At 39.9% G+C, this 20,955-nt stretch overlaps 1 protein-coding gene across 3 annotated transcripts; it reads left to right on the top strand.

Moving 5' to 3' along the window:
• Positions 1 to 3,343: 3,343 nt before the first annotated feature.
• Positions 3,344 to 19,884, top strand: PRKAB2 (protein kinase AMP-activated non-catalytic subunit beta 2). Of its 3 annotated transcripts, XM_087444512.1 has the most exons (9): positions 3,344 to 3,490; positions 3,748 to 3,928; positions 7,459 to 7,625; positions 8,455 to 8,548; positions 9,064 to 9,184; positions 12,372 to 12,505; positions 13,166 to 13,234; positions 14,136 to 14,172; positions 15,314 to 19,884. In XM_087444512.1, exons 2-9 carry the CDS (start codon positions 3,773 to 3,775, stop codon positions 15,331 to 15,333), a joined length of 798 nt encoding a protein of 265 aa, XP_087300638.1. In that variant the 5' UTR covers positions 3,344 to 3,490; positions 3,748 to 3,772; the 3' UTR covers positions 15,334 to 19,884. The 3 variants fall into 3 exon arrangements, with proteins under 3 accessions (XP_087300638.1, XP_004420647.1, XP_014635439.1); XM_004420590.3 differs by lacking the exon at positions 14,136 to 14,172; XM_014779953.2 differs by lacking the exons at positions 3,344 to 3,490; positions 14,136 to 14,172 and having other exon boundaries at positions 3,655 to 3,928.
• The last annotated feature ends 1,071 nt before the right edge of the window (positions 19,885 to 20,955 follow it).

Raw genomic sequence — 20,955 nt, forward strand, 5'->3', positions numbered from 1 at the left:
GGCAACAAAAGCAAAAATAAACAAATGAGACTATATCAAGCTAAAAAGCTTCTGCATAGTAAATGAAACCATCAATAAAATGAAAAGGCAACTTATTGAATGGGAGAAAATATTTGCAAATCATATATATAATAAGGAGTTAATATCCAAAATGTATAAAGAACTCACACAAGTCAATAACAAAAATCAAGCTATTTGATTACAAAAAAAAGGGGTGGAGGATCTGAATAGACATTTTTCCAAAGACATATAGATGGCCAAGAGGCACATGAAAAGATGCTCAACATCACTAACTATTAGGGAAATACAAATCAAAACCACAAAGAGGGGCCAGCCTGGTGGCGCAGTGGTTAAGTGCGCGTGCTCGGCTTCGGCGGCCCAGGGTTCGCAGGTTTGGATCCCAGGCACACACCGATGCACAGCTTGTTAAGCCATGCTGTGGCGGCGTCCCATATAAAGTAGAGGAAGATGGGGATGGATGTTAGCCCAGGGCCAATCTTCCTCAAGAAAAAAGGGGAGGATTGGCATCTGATGTTAGCTCAGGGCTAGTCCTCCTCACAAAAAAAAAAAAAAACACACAAAAAAAACCCCACGAACAGATATCACCTCACTCCCATAAGAATGGCTATTATCAAAAAGAAAAGTGTTAGCGAGGATGTGGAAAAAAGGGAATTCTTGTACACTGTTGGTGGGAATATACCAACAAGTATGGAGGCTCCTCAAAAAATTAAAAATAGAATTATCACATGATCCAGCAATCTCACTTCTGGGTATTTATTCAAAGGAAATGAAATCAGAATCTCGAAGAGATTTCTGCACTCCCATGTTTATTGCATCATTATTCACAATAGTCAAGATATGGAAACAACCTAAGTGTCTGGCTAGAGATGAATGGATAAAGATACAATGGAATATTATTCAGCCATGAGAAAGAATAAAATCCTGCCATTTGAGACATGATGGAAGGATCTTGAGGGCATTATGCTAAGTGAAATAAGTCAGAGAAAGACAAATGTATGGTATTACTTATATATGGAATTTAAAATAAAGTTGATCTCAGAGAAACAGAGGGTAGAATGATGGTTGCTAAGAGTTGGGAGGTGGGGGAAATGGGGAGATGTTAGTCAAAGGGTATGAACTTTCAGTTATAAGATGAATAAGTTCTGAGGATCTAATGTATAGCACGGTGACTATAGTTAATAATACTGTATTGTATAGTTGAAATTTGCTAAGAGGGTAAATCTTAAGCGTTTTCACCACACACAAAAAGGTAACTATTTGAAATGATAAATGTATTAATTAACTTGATTGTGGTAATCATTTCACAGTGTTTATTAAATCATCACATTGTACACTTTAAATATATATAATTTTATTTGTCAATTATACCTCAATAAACGTAGAAAAAATTAAAAATAAAATCAATGGTATTTGTTTTCAAAAATAGTTTCCGCAATGGTTGAGTAGTGTCTTGTGTATAAACTTGTATCTTTCCTCTTGCTAAAGCTACTTTTTAAAACACTATAAAATTGTTTTAATTTTTTCATTGAGGTATAATTTTCATACAATAAAACTCACCCTTTTTAGTACACAGTTCTGTAAGTTTTGACAGACACATAACACCACTACAATCAAGACATAGAACTGTTTCATAACCCCTCCAACATTCCCTCCTGTCCCATCGTAGTCAACCCTTCCTCTCGCCCTCAACTCCTGGAAAGCACTGATCTATTTTCTAACCCTAAGTCTTGCTTTTTCAAGAATGTCATATAAATAGAGTCTGGCTTTTTTCACGTCTCATAATGCCTTTGAGATTCATCCACATTATTGTGTGTATCAAGAGTTTAATCCTTTTTATTGCTTAGTATTCCATTTATGCCTATACTATATTTTGTTTATTGATGCACCAGGTGAAGGACATTTGTGTTGTGTGCATTTTGAGGGAGATATGAATAAAGCCACATGTGTTTTGTACAAACATTTGTGTACAGATTGTGTGAACTTGTCTTTATTTCAGTTGAATAAATATCTAGGAGTGAAATTACTAAACTGCATTTTAAATGTATGTTTAACTTTATAAAAAAGATTAGATTGTTTTTTGAAATGTAAATCACCAAGATGAGATGTCATACCCATCCCTGATCACAAATGGGGATGGAACCTGGAGAGTGGAGATGGTAATTAATGTAAACCTCCAGATGCCCAATCTAACCTATCATCCAGTTCTGTAACACCAATATACTCTTTCCCCATTCCCACATCCTCACCTCTCAGAGGAAGTAGAATACATTTAGTAGTGTGCATAAAAGCTTATTGTTCTGTGAGGCCTCCCATGCTCTCTGTTATTTTCCTCTATCAGGCAGAATGGCTGATCCGAGACCAGTGGCAATGATGTCTGAGATACGGTAACATCAAGAGATCTTCCACCACTTACTTTGCCTATTACCTCCTTCATTTCCTTCCCTCTGGAAGGAAAGATAGAACGTTGGTGCAACAGCAATGAGTCTAAAGGGAAAAATTATGCTGGCATTGACTAACATCTTGTTTCTTTACCTAGTAGGGAATGAAACATGCATATAATTACACCTATTACAAAGTAAGAATTAGTAAATACCATAAGTTCCATTAATTATGCGTAAAAACCTGGATCTGTCCCAACCAGAGGACTGTCTGCCCTTTTCCGCTTTTAGTGTTCCTTCTGATGTTTTTGTTGTTGCTCTCTTTCTTGAATTGTACTTCTTTTGGGATTGCTCATTGCATATGCTGTTTCTTAGCCTAAAATAGCTTTCTCCATCTTCTCCTTAGACTAAAATTTCTCTCCTAATCACTCCTTCTTCCCAGGGGCCCCAGTAGGGCTGACTGCTCCCCCAGCACTTAGTTTTAACCTGGAGCAATTAACCACTACTTCCTTCTGCCGTCAGTGGGAGGTCTGTTTTCTTATTCTCTATAGGAACCCACCTCTCCGGTCGCCTATCACAAGGACGCTGCCCAGAAAACGTTCTGGTGAACCTGAGGCCAGGGAGGGGGCCGGGAAGAAAGCAGCGCTGCTCCTCCGGGTACCCGAGCACCCGGCACCCGAGCACAGGGAGGCCGCCCCCAGCGTCATTCCGAGGCCATCTAATCCGCAGTGAGCGCCCAGTGGTCAACACACGAACGGCTCCTGGAGCAGGCTGGCCAGGCTTGCCGGTCAGCCCGGCGCGCCGCTAACTGTGCAGCTGGCGCCCCCGCCTGACGCTGGAGGCTGCGCGCGGCCGCCCACCATCGAGGCGACGGCGGCTAGAGAGGCCGGCGGGCCCCGGGTGCCGCGGCGGCGCGGCCGCAGGGTACGCGCGCCGGGCGGCCCCGCGCCACTGGCTTTGTAGCCATTTTAGGAGGACACACGGTCTGCTAGCTGGGGCGCGGCTTCAACTTTAATAACTTTATTGGTGGCGTTATCCGTAGAGCAGGCGTCGCGCCAGTGGCTGGGGGAGGAGGGCACGCATCGCGGGAGGTGATTGGGGGTGGGGGCGTCCCTGGGCCGGGAACGCGGGGATGCAGGAGAGTCGCCGAAAGCGGGTTTCCTGAACAGCGGGCAGCGAGGGAGTCGGGGGTTTCGGGCACTACTGGAGGCCAAGGGAGGGAGGGGACCCCGGGGCGCCGCTGCCCTGGGGCGGGGATTCCCTTGCCTGGGTCCCCAGGGGCGGGGCCGGGGGCGCCCCTGACGCTGCCACTGGGGTGTTCCCCGCTCCTTGTCGTTCCCTACGGCAGGTGGCCTCCGACTCGAGCTGCAGCCATGGGAAACACCACCAGCGACAGGGTGGCCGGGGAGCGCCACGGCGCCAAGGCTGCGCGCGCCGAGGGCGCCGGCGGCCATGCTCCAGGCAAGGAGCACAAGATTATGGTGGGGAGCACTGACGACCCCAGCGTCTTCAGCCTGCCGGACTCCAAGGTGAGCGTCCCCACGCCTTCAGTTGGTGGCGATGCTGCAGTGGGCTGGGTGTCAGGGCTCCTCCTCCCTTTCTTGGTTCTTTCTTATCACACTGACTTGGGTTACAGTTTTTTGAATTAAAGGGATTTTTTGGAGACGAGATGTTGGATGGTAATTCTCTTGCGGTGCTGCCTTAAGATAGGATAGAGGCGGAGTTCTTGTTTTCCGACTAATCTGTTGGCCACATTTTTAGGATGGGGACAGTGGACCCCCCCCCCCCTTCGAATACAGGTGCTCACTTCTAGACTATTGGTGAATTTATAGGTTATAACCCTGGTGGAAAACTTCAGAGGGTAGGTTGCCTGAGTTGCTATCCGTAGGCGGCAGTGTCTCAGATTTGCCCTGAGGTGGTTAAATGAATTTCTTTTTCCTGACAACTTCTACGTATCAGTATCCTTTTTGCTCCACTGGGAGCTCAGCACTTCTGATCCTCTTCCCCTTTGGCATGGCAGTGAGCAGCAACCACTTGCTTATTTGAATACTTTCTCCTAATCTTGGGGACAATAAAGGACATCATTTCGCTGACTGCTCCGTTTTCATCCCATACTTTATAGTTGTGGCTGAGCTTGTGCTTCTTTCACACTCAGCTGCTCCTCAAGTGGGAGAGCAAATGATTCCAGGATTTCTCCACTTCTCAGTAGTACTTCATAATGTTACATGGCTGAAAACTGACAACCCACAGCTGCCCTGAAGACCTTGCTCTCAATTCCAAAGACTTTCAGGAAAGTGGCAACTTGTATTCACCCTAAAGAAAGGATAGATGGAGCTAACAACAATGTGATTACCATCTGAATGTTTCTCATCACTTTTAGAGCTGTCAGCATTAAATTAATTCCTCCAGGTAGTCCAACTGGGATGAAGTAGAAAAATGGAGAGATTGAGGAGATTGGGGTGTGTTTGATGTTTCTTGTCACTTCATCCCTTCGCACCCAACTTGGGTTTTAGAAAGTATATAGAGAATGATTTGCCTCGTTGGTAGCACATGATTTTGGATTCTGTTTGTTTTCTTGGATCCCAATTGAGAACATAATCACAGAAAGAGAAGCGAGGGTGATTGAAAGGACCATTTCTTGGTATTTCTTCTCCATTCCTTTTTCCTTCTCCCACTTCAGGACTACTTCCTCATCATTTGGGCTGTCTACCCAGCCATCTGAATTTACTTCTTCAGAACTTTCTCAAGGTGATCGACCTCATTGTATTTTTACCCTTTTCCTACATTGATGACTCAGGATTTAAGTATAGTGTATTTGTCAAACTGTGACCGCAGTAATCAGTGTCCTGAATAAAAGCCAAGTTGCTCTATCTGAAATGGAGCCTCTTTTGGATCATTCTTACTCTTACCTCAGTCTTGCCGTTTGTGAAATAAGAAAATCAGTTCAGATAATTCCTAAAGTCTCTTCCAAATCTAAAATTTTGTAGTTCTCAATCTACTTTCTTTACTTCTTCCCTCAATGTTTTATTTGAACATTTTCAAACTATAGTTCTAATTGTTTTGTCTCTTTTCCTGATGATTTTGCTGACTATTTACCTTGGAGTAAACAATCTTTCTGCTAGTCAGCTGCACTCATGCCTACCACAGAAATGTCCTGTCATATGTGGAAGGGCTTCCTTCCAAAGCTAGGCATATTAATAGTTTGTAGCTTTCAACTTCTAAACTGAAAATACTAAATCATCAAAGTAACTGATAGAAACAGTGGCAGTGGAGCCTACATTGCTTCCACTGCCAGCCTTCTTCAGTGGACTAGTTCAATGGTTCTCAATTGCACATTAAAGTTACCTAAATTTGTTTAAACACTTCATGGAAAATTTGAAACATTTTCCATGTTTCAAAGTAGAGAGAAAGTGTAATAAACTTTTAAACTTTTAGTTTAAACAATGATCAAATTGTGAATGAATTTATATCATCTATACCCCAATCTATTCTTCCCCCACCAATTATTTTGAAGCAAATTCCAGACATTGAATATTATTTTACCTATAAATATTTTAGGATATATCTCTAAAGATGAGGTTTCTTTCTTTGTTTATTTTAAAATAATCACAGTATTATTTTTCTGAGAAACTTTTTAAAAATAGATTCCCAGGTCCTATATCCAAATCAGAATCTGAGGGTTATTCTTAGGCATATGTGAAAATTTCTGTAATTCTAATGGAGCCAGTCAAGCCTCTTGCATTGCTTTAAGAATATGGAGGTCAAGGTTTTCTCTTAAGCCGCTTCCTTACATAATGTGAAAGTCCCTTCAATTCTCTTTCTCCGTGTACTTTGGATTATGCTGCTACTGATGTCTCATAGTGTAGTTTTGAGGGATATTGAGAGACAATATGGAAGGTAGATTACCTCAGCCATTTTGAAAATAAAGCCCAAATGAAGAAGCTAGCCCCCTTTTTTTTAACCTTCATTATTTTATTTGGTAATATTTTGACTTGATATTGTACACAGTCTTATTTAGCAGAGTCATTTTAGCCAATCTAAAGTGGGGATCAGCAAACTTTTTCTGTAAAGGGCCAGATAGTAAGTATTTTAGACTTTGCAGACCATACAGTCTCTGTCACAGCTACTCAGTTCTGCTACTGTAGCATGAAAGCAGCTGTAGATAATAAATAAAAGAATGAATGTGGCTATTTTCCAATAAAACTTTATTTATAAAAGCATCTGGCTCTCTGGCCATAGTTCATCAACTCCTGTTCTAAAGGATGGTAATGAAAAGAAACTAAGTAAGGAGTCAGTTTTTTTCAGAATCCTACAGACCTCATTTGATATTGGAACTGCTTTTGTTGAAGCTGTGTTTTTGATGTCATGCTCCTTCAGGCTCCCGATTTTCATCCCTACTCCTGAAATTATTAGTATAAACCTGGCATAGGTGAGCAAGTAAGATTTTATAACCACTTCTCAAAATTTAAGAAACCAAGGATCTGATTTTTATATTTTTAATTTCCTTTTGTAAGCTGTTAGCTAAAATGGAGTTTATGAATTATGAATTTCAGTGTCTCTAACTTCCATTACAACTGATAGTTGAGAGCTGTTCATATTTGCATATGGAAAATACATGGATAACTTATTTTTTATAGAACCATACTTTCTTTTCATTTTTTTTTCTTAAGTGGCACTCAGAAGCATATCATAAATGCCTGCCTATGAGTTAATCTGGTAACAGGGAGTAAGCTTTTTTTTAAGGGAGATCCTAAGGCTCTGAAAGAGTGAGTGATGTTTGCAGACTTGGAAGTTAGGCTGTAATTTGGGCAGCCCTTGAGCATAAGCCATTTGACCATTTTGGTCCTAGATAAGTTCTTTTTCTACAGATCAAAACCTGATGTAGTTGCTAATTTCTGAGCTTATTGATCCTTAGCAGAAACCTAGCACGCGTAGCTGCTAATTTCTGGGATTATTGATCATTAGCAGAAACCTAGCACCTGTCTCTGCCCTAGGGAGGGGAGTGACCTTTTAAGAATTCCTGGGTCACAATTTAGGGATGACTTAATCCTTCTTACAGCTCCCTGGGGACAAAGAGTTTGTATCATGGCAGCAGGATTTGGAGGACTCCGTAAAGCCTACACAGCAGGCCCGGCCCACTGTTATCCGCTGGTCTGAAGGAGGCAAGGAGGTCTTCATCTCTGGGTCCTTCAACAATTGGAGCACCAAGATTCCACTGATTAAGAGGTGAAGACAAGTGTCTTGGTTTAGTCTACAGGGTCCAGGAGTAGAGATCTGATTTTCTTTCTCAGGAGAGAGACCTGGTTGGACTATACCTTTCCACCTGCTAGGGACTCTCTAGAACATTTTCTGTGACCAATAACTATATGTGTAACATTTTTTTTAAAGTCATAGTCAGAGATGTTTTACCACTTAGAATATCATTGCCTCAGAGGGACTTATTATAACAGCTTTGTGGGTACATTCCTTAGGACTCTGTTAATACAGGTCCTTTCTGTGATTATGGGAAGTGTTCTGTAACTCGCTGAGTCCAGTTGCTCTGACTTCTGCACTAAAACAAAACATATTGTGAAGTTCTCGGTAGTAATGTTATTTGTTGCTTGCAGAGCAATAATGAATTATTTAACTGGTTGTCAATAGCCCTTTGTATGTAGGTAATTTTCCAGAAAATGCTCATCAAAATATGGAAAGGATACCTTGAGACACTTCTGTATCCTAAACCTGCCTGCTATCTTATTTACACTTATGAGGGATCTGTTCTGCTGTAGCAAAGTAGTTGTACTAAGGTGAACCATTTTTGGGGATTAACATCTTTATTATTCTTTTTTAGATATAAGTTAAGAATTAAAGTTATTGAGAGGGGCTGGCAAATACATGCTAAAGGTGATATAGAAAAGGAGAATGGGTTTATAAATTATTTTTTGCTCCAGGGGGTACAATTGCTTAGGAGTGTGGGAGATCATTGGCATGATACTGTGATTGCCTCATGCTTTTTACATTTGCATTGTCTTCTGATAGGAACTTGGCCTATTTAACTTTCTGTCTTCTTCTGTAGCCATAATGACTTTGTTGCCATCTTGGACCTCCCTGAGGGAGAGCACCAGTACAAGTTCTTTGTGGATGGACAGTGGGTTCATGATCCATCAGAGGTAAGGCTTTGATCTCCAAGGGTAATCATTGACTTAACCAGTCTTCTTTTAGTTATTATTCCTCTTGGTGTCAAATGTCATTGCTGTGAGGATTGATGGACTCTTGCACTGGAGTATTTCTCTCTTGATAAAAGGTGGAGGTGCCGAGTATCATCTTTTTCTTTCTTTCTTTCTTTCTTTCTTTTTTTTGGTGGGGAAGATTGGCCCTGAGCTATCTGTTGCCAATCTTCCTCTTTTTGCTTGAGGAAGATGGTCTCTTAGCTAACATCTATGCCAGTCTTCCTCTACTTTGTATATGGCTTGCTGCCATACCATGGCTTGATGAGTGGAATTTAGGTCTGTGCCCAGGATCTGAACCCATGAACCCCCAGGCCGCTGAAGCAGAGCACGCGAACTTAACCACAATGCCACCAGGCTGGCCCCCCAACTATCATCATTTTTAAAAAGAGGAGAGTTGGATGGAAGAGATGGATTTGAAATGGGGATTCATGAATTTTTTCCATTCACTGTTTCAGCCGGTGGTTACCAGTCAGCTTGGCACGATTAACAATTTGATCCATGTCAAGAAATCTGATTTTGAGGTGTTTCATGCTTTAAAGCTAGATTCAATGGAAAGCTCAGAGACATCTTGTCGAGGTAATTTTGTAGTATTTGCTCTCTTTTGTTGTGTTTTTCTTATAATGCATGTTCCTTCCCAAGAGTGGTATTTGTTTTTTCATTTTATCCTCAGGAATCTTGGGAATCTATATATATATGTTTCTCCTGTAAAACATTTAGGTCAATTTCTCTAGGACAAAAAACATCTCACTCTAGTATATTTGATTTCAGACTTTCTAACCAGGATCTAAGTAAGATATTAGTTTTACATTGTAACTCAATACACACACACAAAACTGTAACACAAGTCTCAGGCACAATGTCTACCTTTATTACATGTGATGCACTCTTATTTTCTATTTTATCCTTTCTTTTATAAGCCGCTAATGGGCTATGGTCTATAGTTTAAAAAGCTATTTCTAGCAATATTTCAGGTTTTTCACTGACCTGTGGCAGTATCACCCAGCAGAGGCTGGTTGTGTCTGGTTTGCCTTGCGTAGCTGCCTCAGCTTAATCCTGCTAGTTTGATAGCTCAGTTGTCAGTTCTGCAATTTTATAGGGCCCTACAAGTGTGGCAGTCTTTGGGGAAAAAAAACCTCACAGTTCTTTTGTGTGTATGTTAAATGAAATTTTGTAAGTTTTGGTAAAAAAAAAATCCTTGGTAGAGGAAAAGATCTGTATCCTTTTGTTTCTCCCAGTATTATTTTTTCCAAGGCCTTTGTCCTTACTACATATGCTACAGCACCAGAAGAGTGATTTGCTAACTGCACTCACAGTTACCATTTTGTTACTTTACAGTAAAGGCTGTGACTGTCTAAAGAACTGTGCACTGTGTTCCCAGTGAGCACACTTCCCCACTATGGGTTCAGAGCCTTCCTCTGCCGCTGAATAGCTTTGCCATTATGGACAAGTCCTTCAACCTTTTTGTTTCTCAGTTCCTTTTCAGTAAAATCAGAGGTTTAGACTCGCAGTGATTCTCAGCTGAGGAGACACAATACCTTAAGTGGGGCATATTAGAATCTCAGGGCCAAGGCTTATGCAGTTTCTAAAAGAATCATCAATAGTATAATAATTGTCTGTTTAAGAAAATTTTAAAAATATTGTGTTCATTATATAAGCTCAGAAAGTAAAGCTGGACATTCTTCTTGACTGGTGGGGCAGTGATTAAAAAGGGTTTAAAAATATTGAATTAAATGATGAGGCCACTTGTGACTCTGAATTTTTGTATTATATGATTCTGGCAAAGCGACTAATGAATAGATAATCATAATTAGAAGAATAGCATACTTTTGATATTTCTCTCTCCCCTCTTTTACACAATTTCTTGACCCACTGAGGTAAGGTTTAGATTTGGCAAATCTAAGGCCCCTGAGGTAAGGTTTAATTTGGGCAAATTACTTAACCACTTTTTTTTTCCCTGATGAAAAGAAAATAAAAGCTGTTCTATGTACTTCCTAAGGGTGTTTTGCAGATCATGTGATAAAATAACTGAGTACTTTGAAGTTTCAAGTTCTGTGTATTTTTAAGATATTGTTTAATAGAACAGTATTATTACTACTCTTTTGCCTCACGTATATTTAACTGAAATCTGAGTTCTTATACTGAATTGGTAATTGAAATCTTTTTTACTAGAGACTATAAAAACATTATTAAACATTTTTAAGCAAAAAAGTATAGTTCTCTTCATTTCTGTATATTCTCTTGTCTGCATACATTTTTTCCATTTTTTAGATATATCACAAAGCACAAAATTCACCCTTTTAAAGTGTACAATTCAGTAATTTTTAGTATATTTACAGAGTTGTGCAGCCATCACAACTATCTAATTCCAGAGTATTTTCATAACCCCAAAAAGAAACCCCATACCCATTAGCGGTCACTTCCCATTCCCTCTTCCCCTGTCCCCCTGGCAACCACAAATCTACTTTGTGTCTCTGTGGATATGCCTATTTGGGACATTTTATATAAATGGGATCATGCAATATGTGGCCTTTGTGTCTGGCTTCTTTCATTTAACATAATGTTTTCAGGGTTCATCCATGTTGTAATATATATCAGTACTTAATTCCTTTTTATGGCTGAATAAAATTCCATTGTATGGATGTACCATTTTATTTATCCATTCATTAGTTGATAGGCATTTGGATTGATTCCACCTTTTGTCTATTATAAATAATGCTGATATGAACATTTGTGTTCAAGTTTTTGTGTGGACATATATACCCAGGAGTGTAATTGCTGGGTCATGTGGTAACTTTATGTTTAGCTTTTGGAGGAACTGCCAAACTATTCTCCAAAGTGGCTGCACCGTTTTACGTTCCCACCAGCAATGGGAATAGTACAAAAGTTTCGATTTCTCCACATCCGTGCCAACAATTACTGTCTGTCTTTTATTATAGCTATCTTAATGAGTGTGAAGTGGTATCTTATTGTGGTTTTGATTTGCATTTCCCTAATGACAACTACGTTGTTAGTAATTTTGTCCTCATCGATGCAATCATTGTAGTATCAGTACAGTTATGTGTCACTTAATGATGGGCATATGTTCTGAGAAATGTGTCAATGGGCAATTTCATCATAGAGTGTGCAAACATCATAGAGTGTACCTACACAAACCTAGATGGTATAGCCTACTACACATCTAGGCTATATGGTACTAATCTTATGGGACCGCCGTCATATATGCAGTCCATCAATGACCAAAATGTCGTTATGCAGTGCGTGACTGTAGTCTTAGAGTTTTATAACCTTGTTGTCTGTTGCTTGGGTGGAAAAAAGAAGAAATCTAATCTTTTCATATTGTTTGACAGTTTACAAGACATTGTCACATCCATTATCTCATTTAATTCCTATAAAAACATGGTGAAATAGGTCAGAGATTATTGTTTTTATTTTATGAGTGAGCAAACTGACCGTAGTGGAGGGATTTGTCCCAGGTCATACAACCGATAAATGGAGTAGCTCTCCCCCTAACCTATGTCTTTTACCCCTAATCTTCTCCTCTATCCTCCACATCATGTTGCCATATTGAGGAACTTCATGGTTTATGTTCACGATGACTCATACTTTTACTTTGTCTACCTTACAGTTGTAGAACCAACAGGTCACAAGTTTATGATCCATGACTTCTACCATATTTAATGTTAGCTGCCATGTATTGACAGTATTTTCATGCATTTTTACTAGTGCTCCAACTTTCCCTTACATCTGGATAAATATCTTCCAGACCTTTCCAGCTCACCCCCAGGGCCTTATGGTCAAGAAATGTATGTGTTTCGATCCGAGGAGAGATTCAAATCCCCACCTATCCTCCCTCCTCACCTTCTCCAAGTGATTCTTAACAAGGACACGAATATTTCTGTGAGTATCCTGAGAGTACTGCTGGGACATCTGGGGATCACTGGGACCATTTGAGCCAAAGTTTAGTAATCCTGGAGTTTGAGATTATTACAAAGATGTGTTTGAGAGTATAAATCATATTCATCTCAGTAGTGTTACAGATTCCTTTTTCCAAGTACTGATATCAAAATTCATAGTTGTCTTCTAGTCCTAATAAATCAGGCCCAGAGCTGTGGATTGCTAGAATCAATTTCTGGGACTTCTATTACAACACAAGATAAGGAATATATATCATTTGGAGATATACAAAAGAAGTATAAGGGGTTTTTTTTTTTGCATATAATTTACATCTCTAGTCAATTCACTTGATTACCACTAAGATGATTTTACCTCTTAACACAAATCTTCTGTATGTGTTGTGGGCAAGATTTTTGTTTTAGCTCTACTAAGGAAGATGAATAGATGCTGAGGCTTAGGGTATCTGCCCTGGACTCAGAATTTTCCTAATTCTCTGTAATGAGAATGTATTATTGATATATACTAGAGTGAGTGCATTATTTAAAAGAAATAATACATTCTAGTTTAGAGTTTCTCAATAGTCCTGAAGAGCTCTGAAGAAGAGTAAACTGTCTGATTTAAGACTATGCATTTAATCCCATTTAGTGATTTTTTTTTTCTTAGTGTGACCCAGCCTTGCTCCCTGAGCCCAATCATGTTATGCTGAACCATCTCTATGCATTGTCCATTAAGGTAAGTGGTAGACCTGGCTCTTCATAGAGCTCCCCAAAATGGGAAGACAAAGGTGACACATGTTCTCCAGTGGTTTACTTGCTCTGCTACTTCGCTGAAGCTGAAGCGGCAGTAATGGTCAAATGATAGGAGAAGAACTTTCTTTTTTTTAACTAGTGATTGGATTTTTTGTCTGTTTTAAATCTTAGTCTCTATATCTATGTTCTGGCTAGCTGAATTGCCCTGTGACTGAATGGACGTTTTTGCTTTCTGGTTTCTTTTTGGGTACATATAACCTTTGTACCACCTACTTAAATTTGAGTTCATAGCACTAGAATTTCATTCGCAGAAAAAGCAAGTTTAGCTTCCAGTTCAAAGAATGCTTGAACGTGATAGTAAGGCTTCTACTTTTTTAAAGGTGGACACGAGCTGCTTTCAGGTGCGTCAGTCACATACACCCAAGTGATTGTATCTCTCCTATACACTGGGTAAAGGAGAAATGTGGCCAGATTTGCCCTAGCCCCTCCAACTCTTAGAGTCCTTCTTGTTTTCTCTGCTGCTTTAGAGTCTGGGTTGAAAATATCCAATCAGTCTTGTCATGTCTTTGTGGTTTGGCTGTTGAAATAAAGTTTTATATAGCTCTATAGTTACCAAACTAGGCTGATCATCATCAGAATCACCTGGGGAAGTTTGTAAAAATACAGAATCAGAGGCTCTGTCCCCAGAGATTCTGAGTAAGTGCATGTAGGAGGGGCCCAGTAATTTTTTTAAAGCTGCTTATATTTCTTAGATGTGCAGCCAGATTAGGGAAGTCCCTGATACAGCTTTAACAGATTATGTGGTACTTTTTAAAAATGTTACTGAATTTAATTTTTATAATAACCTTGTGAGGTAAGTATTATTTTTAACTCCTGTTTTATAGATAAAGAAACTAAGGCTCAGAGAAGGTCAAATTGCCAGTAAGTACCATAGAGAGGACTGAGGTCCAGTCCCCTTGTCCTCATTCCATGTTCTTTCCTAGAGATCATTGTGCCAGGTCTTTCCAAGTAGGTCTTTCTCTCACCTGCTCCTCATTTCTACCAGACCCTTCCTGGAGTTGAATTTTTTACCTGCCTTACTTCTATCATGTTTGGGCTATGATCAGCATACTCTGGTCACAGAATGTTAATCTGAGAAACAGTCATTGTGGATAATACAGTATAGGAGAAAATAGGAACATGCGCTGGTTTCTCAATTGGATTTGTTTGGGTTCTTTGGGATCTAACTGAATTTTGACTCCTGTAACTGCTCTTTGGCTATCAGTTGATGTCCACAGGCCTGCCGTCTCTCCTCCTATGGTATACCCATGGTCTGTAACACAGCCTGGGAAATGGTACCTCTTAATTTTTATACTGGTTTTGACTCAGGTCAGTGTGTTGATTGCTGTGATTCAGCTTGGCCTTGACTCATTCCTGGTTCTCTCAGATTGTTTACACTGTTTGGAATTGATCCATTGGATTGAGTGTCTTTCCAAGGAGTATTTTGGGGTCCACTTTGTTTAAGGATAGAGGGGGATTCCTGAGTCCTCTCTTGATCAGAGAGGACTTTTCTAAGTTCACCCCTGGTATTAAATGGAAATTAGACTTGCTTCAGTGTTTGGAAATGGTTTTTCAAAAGGATCACTGTTCTTTCTTATTCAAGACTTTGTTGTAAAAATGGATGCCAGGATATTTCTCTTCTGTGCTAGTTTTAAGTCAAGTATTCTAATTTAAAGTGCAGAAGGGAATGAGGTAGGAGACTAATATTTCTTAGGCACCTATTATGTATCAGATACTGTGCCAGATATTCTCATGTAATCATCAGAGCCACCTTAATGGCAGGTATTATCCTTTGTAATGATAAGAAAAAAGACAGACATTAAGTAGATTACTCAGGGCCACAAATAGAGTAAGAGTAGGAGTCAGAATTGGAACTTATGTTGCTTTGACTCCAAAACCAACCTCTTTCTATAATATCAAACTATCTCTGTTCAAAGTGAGTGACTGTGAAGGACTAATAGCTGGAAGAGCTGCCTACCGCCTGAGCTACTGAATTAGCTGCATATGTTTCTTCCCCTTGCAGGACAGTGTGATGGTCCTTAGTGCAACCCATCGCTATAAGAAGAAGTATGTCACCACTCTGCTATACAAGCCCATCTGAAGGGATCCCCTCCTGCCTCCCAGGATTCAGGAGAAGCATCTCCCTTGCCTTTCTGGACTGGACCAGTCTTACCTGAGACTGGAAGGCCGATGTGCTTTGAGGCTGATATGTGTGTTTCAGAGCCTCTGAGTAGGATGCTCTGCTTTTGCATTTTATTGCAGATGAGAGCCTTATGAGTTCATGGAATTCATTTTAAGAAAAAAAATATATATATATACGCATATGAGAGGAAGGTTAATGGAAGCCTCCTATCTAGATGTATTCTCTCTGCCTGTGGGGACTCAACAAGACGTGTTTAAGGGAGCTGCAGGAAGAACCATTACAGGAAGCTTTTTTCCTAAAATGAATGAAGAGCAAACTCTCAGGATCCCTGTTGGGTGGAGATTCTGTCACTGCTACCTTGGCGTTCCAAGGGATGGACTTGTGCCAGACTGCTGCCCTACTTATAGCTGCCTCCTTGCAAGGCAGCTTTTCTTGCATGGGTTCTCTGTGTTCCTAGAGTATGTGGCACAATCTGTGTTTTTTATATGATACCAGATGCTCCACAAGAACCCTTTTTCCCCTCATTTCACATTCTTGCTTTGATAACCTCCTTCAAATCCTATACTCAAACCTTCCCTAACACAAAATGTATTGGGTAAGTGACGCCTTTCAAAGGCTGTGTGAGACCTGACCCACCTCAGAGACTAGGGCTACTAGACAGTTTCCTGTTTAGCCTAGCACAGGCGCTGGCCATTTGGTTACTGCTTGTTTTAACTTCTGCTAAAGAAAATATGGCTCAGCATTATAAGAGACGCAGAATGCACAAGGTCTACTTGTTTTAGTTTGGTGCCACAGCTTAGGCTGTATTGGCACATTCCCATAAGTTTTCCCACCTGGCCTGGCCCTGCTTCCATATTTTCTTTTGCAGAGCAGACAGCTTTGAAGGTGGGAGTGGAACCAGCGAAAACTTTTGTATCTTTTATCCTTGGAAGATTTTTATGTGTCAACATTTTTCTTTAATTAAAAAATGCTTTTTCATTGGTCTTTAAGAGACTGCATAGGAAAACTTAAGCCTCTTGATAAATGGTTCCCGAGACTTTCTTCCCTAGTCTAGTTCTATATGATCTTACATTAATGTGGCCAACCCTGTGTACATCATTACAGTAAACACTGCTCTAGATATGGATTCATTCAGGCTCATTTGATGCACCTAAAAGGTTCTCTCAACTTAAAGATTCATTAGGCCAAGAAACAAGAAAGTACCCTTGGTGTTCCCAAAATGAAAAATATTGCTTCCCTGCGCTAAGTGCTAATAGGATCATTTTGTTCTGCCTCTTTTTTAAAAAAGTGTTTGATGATGAAGTGGAGTCAGTAATTTCCATTTATGGAATGAAAAGTAGCTATTCAATCCACTCTTGGGGTTCAGAGAGAAAACATTTTTTTCCAAGTATCTGTGGCTGTTCCAAGTATCTGTGGCTGTTCCATTACAGATAAATGCAGGTCAAACATTCAAAACTCGAGGAATTTTGAACTGAAGGAATCTCAAACTTGATGCTTAAGAGACTCTTGGACTGCTAAGATGAGCCCAGCCACATTGAAAGGGCACCTACAGGTCAGTTTAGCTACCTCCTGTCTTTCCCATGCGAAGCTGATGACACAATTGTCTTCGTATATAGACCTCTTAGACCCTGGGTGTGAGGTAATAGGATATGGGGTTGTGGTTTTGCTGGGAATGCAAATTGCTAAGTGCTTTGGTGGTTAATTGCTGAAAATAATACTGCTTTAGTACTCAAGGCCACCTTCTGCAGCAAAAGCCTTTTGTGGAGAACCTTTTATGGTCCCAACCAATTTTTGAATGGTGTGCCATTTGAAAAATCTAGGCCAAAACCTATTATAACCAACTCTCAGGATTGACATTGTCTTCAGTTATATTAGAATTTAGAATACCCATGAAATAAGTGGGCCACTTAGGAGGATTCAAAATCTTGGTTGTTAATGGAGGATTTTGTTGTACTCATATTTCTTGACAACAGTATTGAAATATAATTATGTGTTCATGTATTAAAATTTTTACTCCACACAAATGTATCAATAGAGTGGGGCAGGAAAAGAGATCCTTTCCATTTCTCTCAGGCCAGAGGCTTCTGTGAACTGGCTCTGGCTCCAATGACAGTAGATTTGGGTGCTGGTGACCTTCAGATCTTTCTAATCTGGAAAGGTGCAGAGAGTGTCACTTTCCCTAGTTCTGAGGTAATCTCTCAGCCAGATGTGAAATGGAAGCCTACCAGCTGGTATGGGATGGGTAAGAGGAACTGGGTGATGACTCATTCAGCACTGTCCCTTCTCTGTACTGATAATACTTCCTGTGGCCCTGAGGAGCCCTATCACACTCTGTCCCCAAGAAACCGTTCTAGAAGGTAGAGAGGGAGGAAGGCAGGTGGCCCAAAGTACAACTTATTCATTCTTTTATATTGGTTAAAGGGATAGTGTATTTGCTGCAGAAGAGAGTCTGGCAGATTTTGACAATGAATAAAGGCAAAACATTTATTTTAGCTTTTTTTTTTTTGCCTATAGGCGTTTCACAGAGTTAGAGTTAGCAGAGTAAGAAAAAAGCTCTTCGGGAGGGCTGATCCTTAAAGAACTGCATCATGGTTTTGGGGTTGTGGGAAAAAGAAGAGTGGCTGAGCTGAGGAGTGATACCTGGAAAATAAAGGCTTAAATAACTCAGAACTAAGAATATCCTTTTTTTAAAAATAAATCAGACAGAACTTACTGTATAAAACATCTTCCTTTTCTCTCTTGTTCCTATTTTCTTCCGTTTCTTCTATATGCTGCATTAACTCTAACTTTTAACTTTAAATTTGCCAGGCAGACTTTACCCGGGCGTCAAGTCAAACGTTACCTAAAACAAGTGTTAGTGCTCTTGCTGGTATGGAGAGCTTCTGCCTCATGGTTATTAGCTTGCTTTAAGCTTTCCATTGAATGGGATTTAATCATTGTAGGCAACACCCATGAAAGGCATACATGGCCTCAATAGTGTTGGCTTTTTTCTAACAATGTTGGCTTTTTAACAATTCTCTCCTATAAAAGAAGAATCCAAGAGAAGTTTCTGAGAGGATCCTAGAAACCCAGGCCTGCTCACTTCCCCCTCATTATTTCTAGTCTCTTACAGACCTAATGGATCTGAGCTAAAACCTTTGAAAAGTGTTGGTATTCCATGTATGCTGCTAAAATGAAGTTAAGTTTGGAAAGAAGTGATACCTCCAGACTGGGCTTATATTAATTTTGGGTATAAATGAAGGAGACATACTCAAGATAGAATCCCCTGCTTTTAATTGGGGAAATAGGGCTTTTAAAATTTTGACCTCAACTAAAAATGATATGCAATAGTCTATGTTGTGTGTGTTTGAAATACATTCTATTCTCAGAGATTTCTAAATCCTCACGTTCTAGTGATTTGGGGCATGAGCTTGAGAAGATACTCAGTTTCTTCTTACATTGTTCTGACTCATCCTTAAAGCCAAGTTCTTGCTGTCTTCTGCCAGGGGCTGCTGACTCCAATTACCCATGGGATGGAGCACCTGGGAGGGGTAGGAGTTAGGGTCTTTTAAAACTCTGGATCTAGGCATATGTCTCTTCTTAAGCACCAATCACAGTTGGAGGTCGAAGGGCTGTGATTTCTGCAATGAACCCAAACTTGGAGTAAAAAGGCCAAATCTGTTTTAAAGTTATAAGAAAAAAGAAAGAAAGGAAAAAAACTCAAGAGTCCGATACTTATGAAATCCAAGTCTTAGCAATGGAATCCCTCTAGGATTCAAGTGTGGGCTTTGTCTTGATTTGCTTTTCTTGATTGTGCTTTGAAGTGAATAAGTTTTGTTAAAAATTAAATTTTTTGTTAGTTTCAACATTAGTTGGAGTTGAACTAATTGTGTGTAGCACAGTGGTTTTGCAGCAAGATTGATGTGAGATACTAAACGCTCTGGATTCTGTAGTCAAGTTAAATAGTTGAGGGATACCTACTGTAAGTATTACATTACATATTGATCATTTTCTTTTCTGTTTCCATCTACAGAACACTTACCTTACCCAGGGTGTGAGTTTAGAACAGCCAAAGCTCACTGATGTTGATTAGTCCTAATCTCCACACTGGGCCCCATATGTGAGACTTGTTTGAATTTTGGTAAATTGGGAGATGTTGGTTGTTATTACACTGAAGCATTTTGAATGAGTGCAGCTCTGTCATAAAGGGGGAATGAGACTCTAATTTGAGGGGAATTAAATATGTGAGAGTCTTCCTTTAAATGGTGCTTTTTGCAACCTTTAGTGCTGAGGTACAGAGCTGCTATTCAATATTTCACGAAGGAGTGGCATACAAGAATGGATTTTAAAGGTTTTCTCCAAGTGTAATTTGTCACTGGACTCTGACTTGTCTGAAAACTATGTGATGTAACACATACAGAATTGTGTTTTTTTCCATAAAACTGTTGAATAAAAGTATTATACAGCAATAATATTTGAGTTCTTCATTGATTATTGATTGTATTATCAAGATCTATCTGCCTCAGTAGTCTCAGGACCTAAAGAATGTAAATTCTTTAGTAAATGTAAATAAAGAGAGAAGTCATAGGTGTAGCGACACAAATGATGTCGTCTTTCCGTCTGCCACTTTTCCTCTTCGTTTTGTTCCAGGCTATGCCAGCATTAACTAGAGGAATGCAAACTTAGTGATTTGATTTGCAGCACTTCTGTAAACTGCACACTCAGCTATCATCCTGTGCTGGATTAGCTGAGAGCCTAGACTAATGGTTTTCATCCCTGGCTGCACATTCATATCACCTGTGCAGATTTTATAAAAATATTGATGCTCAGGCTACTACCTCCACCCCAATTAAATGAAAATCTCTGGTATGAAGTCCAGGCATCTGTATTTTTTTAAGCTCCCAGATAATTGTAATATACAAAGAGGGATGAGGACCACTATCGTGGACCCTCCCTACTTATCATTCATGTATAATGTAGATACATACTACATTATATATGAAAATAGACTATATACTTCATTCTGACAGCAAATCACTCACCTCAGATGGCTTTTTTCAGGGCCATGATTGTAATGTGATTTTTGTTTTTCATCCCTTTATTTCACGGGATTTTAACATAGCTGGTTTCTGGGCATTTCCTAAAACAACACAACTAGGCTCCCCTATGTATGCTGCACTAAAGATTCAACTGAGTTAAATTTCCTTAAGAGAGAGAAGAGAATGACACTGTGGGCGTGACTAGAGGGTGAGAAAAATAGGGAGAGTTGATGAAAGAAGTCTAGATATAAAGTAGAAGGACGAATAAAGAAGACTGTGATAGTAGAACTGGACCAAAACAGTTAACCTCAAACCTCAATAGCAGGTCAAGAGACTGCCTGCAGACTAGAGGTAGAGTGGTGGATGTGATGTGGATTCTTCTCTTGCAGAGTGGTCACATCATGTCCCTTGGTCACTGAAACAACAAAATGGCACCAGAATTCTATGAAAGCCCAGACTTGCATTGGCATGTGCTTTCTAACACATTTCTTTCTGATCCACTTG

The sequence above is a fragment of the Ceratotherium simum genome, chromosome 2, assembly GCF_057802395.1.
Source record: "Ceratotherium simum simum isolate JZ-2026a chromosome 2, ASM5780239v1, whole genome shotgun sequence".
Classification (NCBI taxonomy): Eukaryota; Metazoa; Chordata; class Mammalia; order Perissodactyla; family Rhinocerotidae; genus Ceratotherium; species Ceratotherium simum.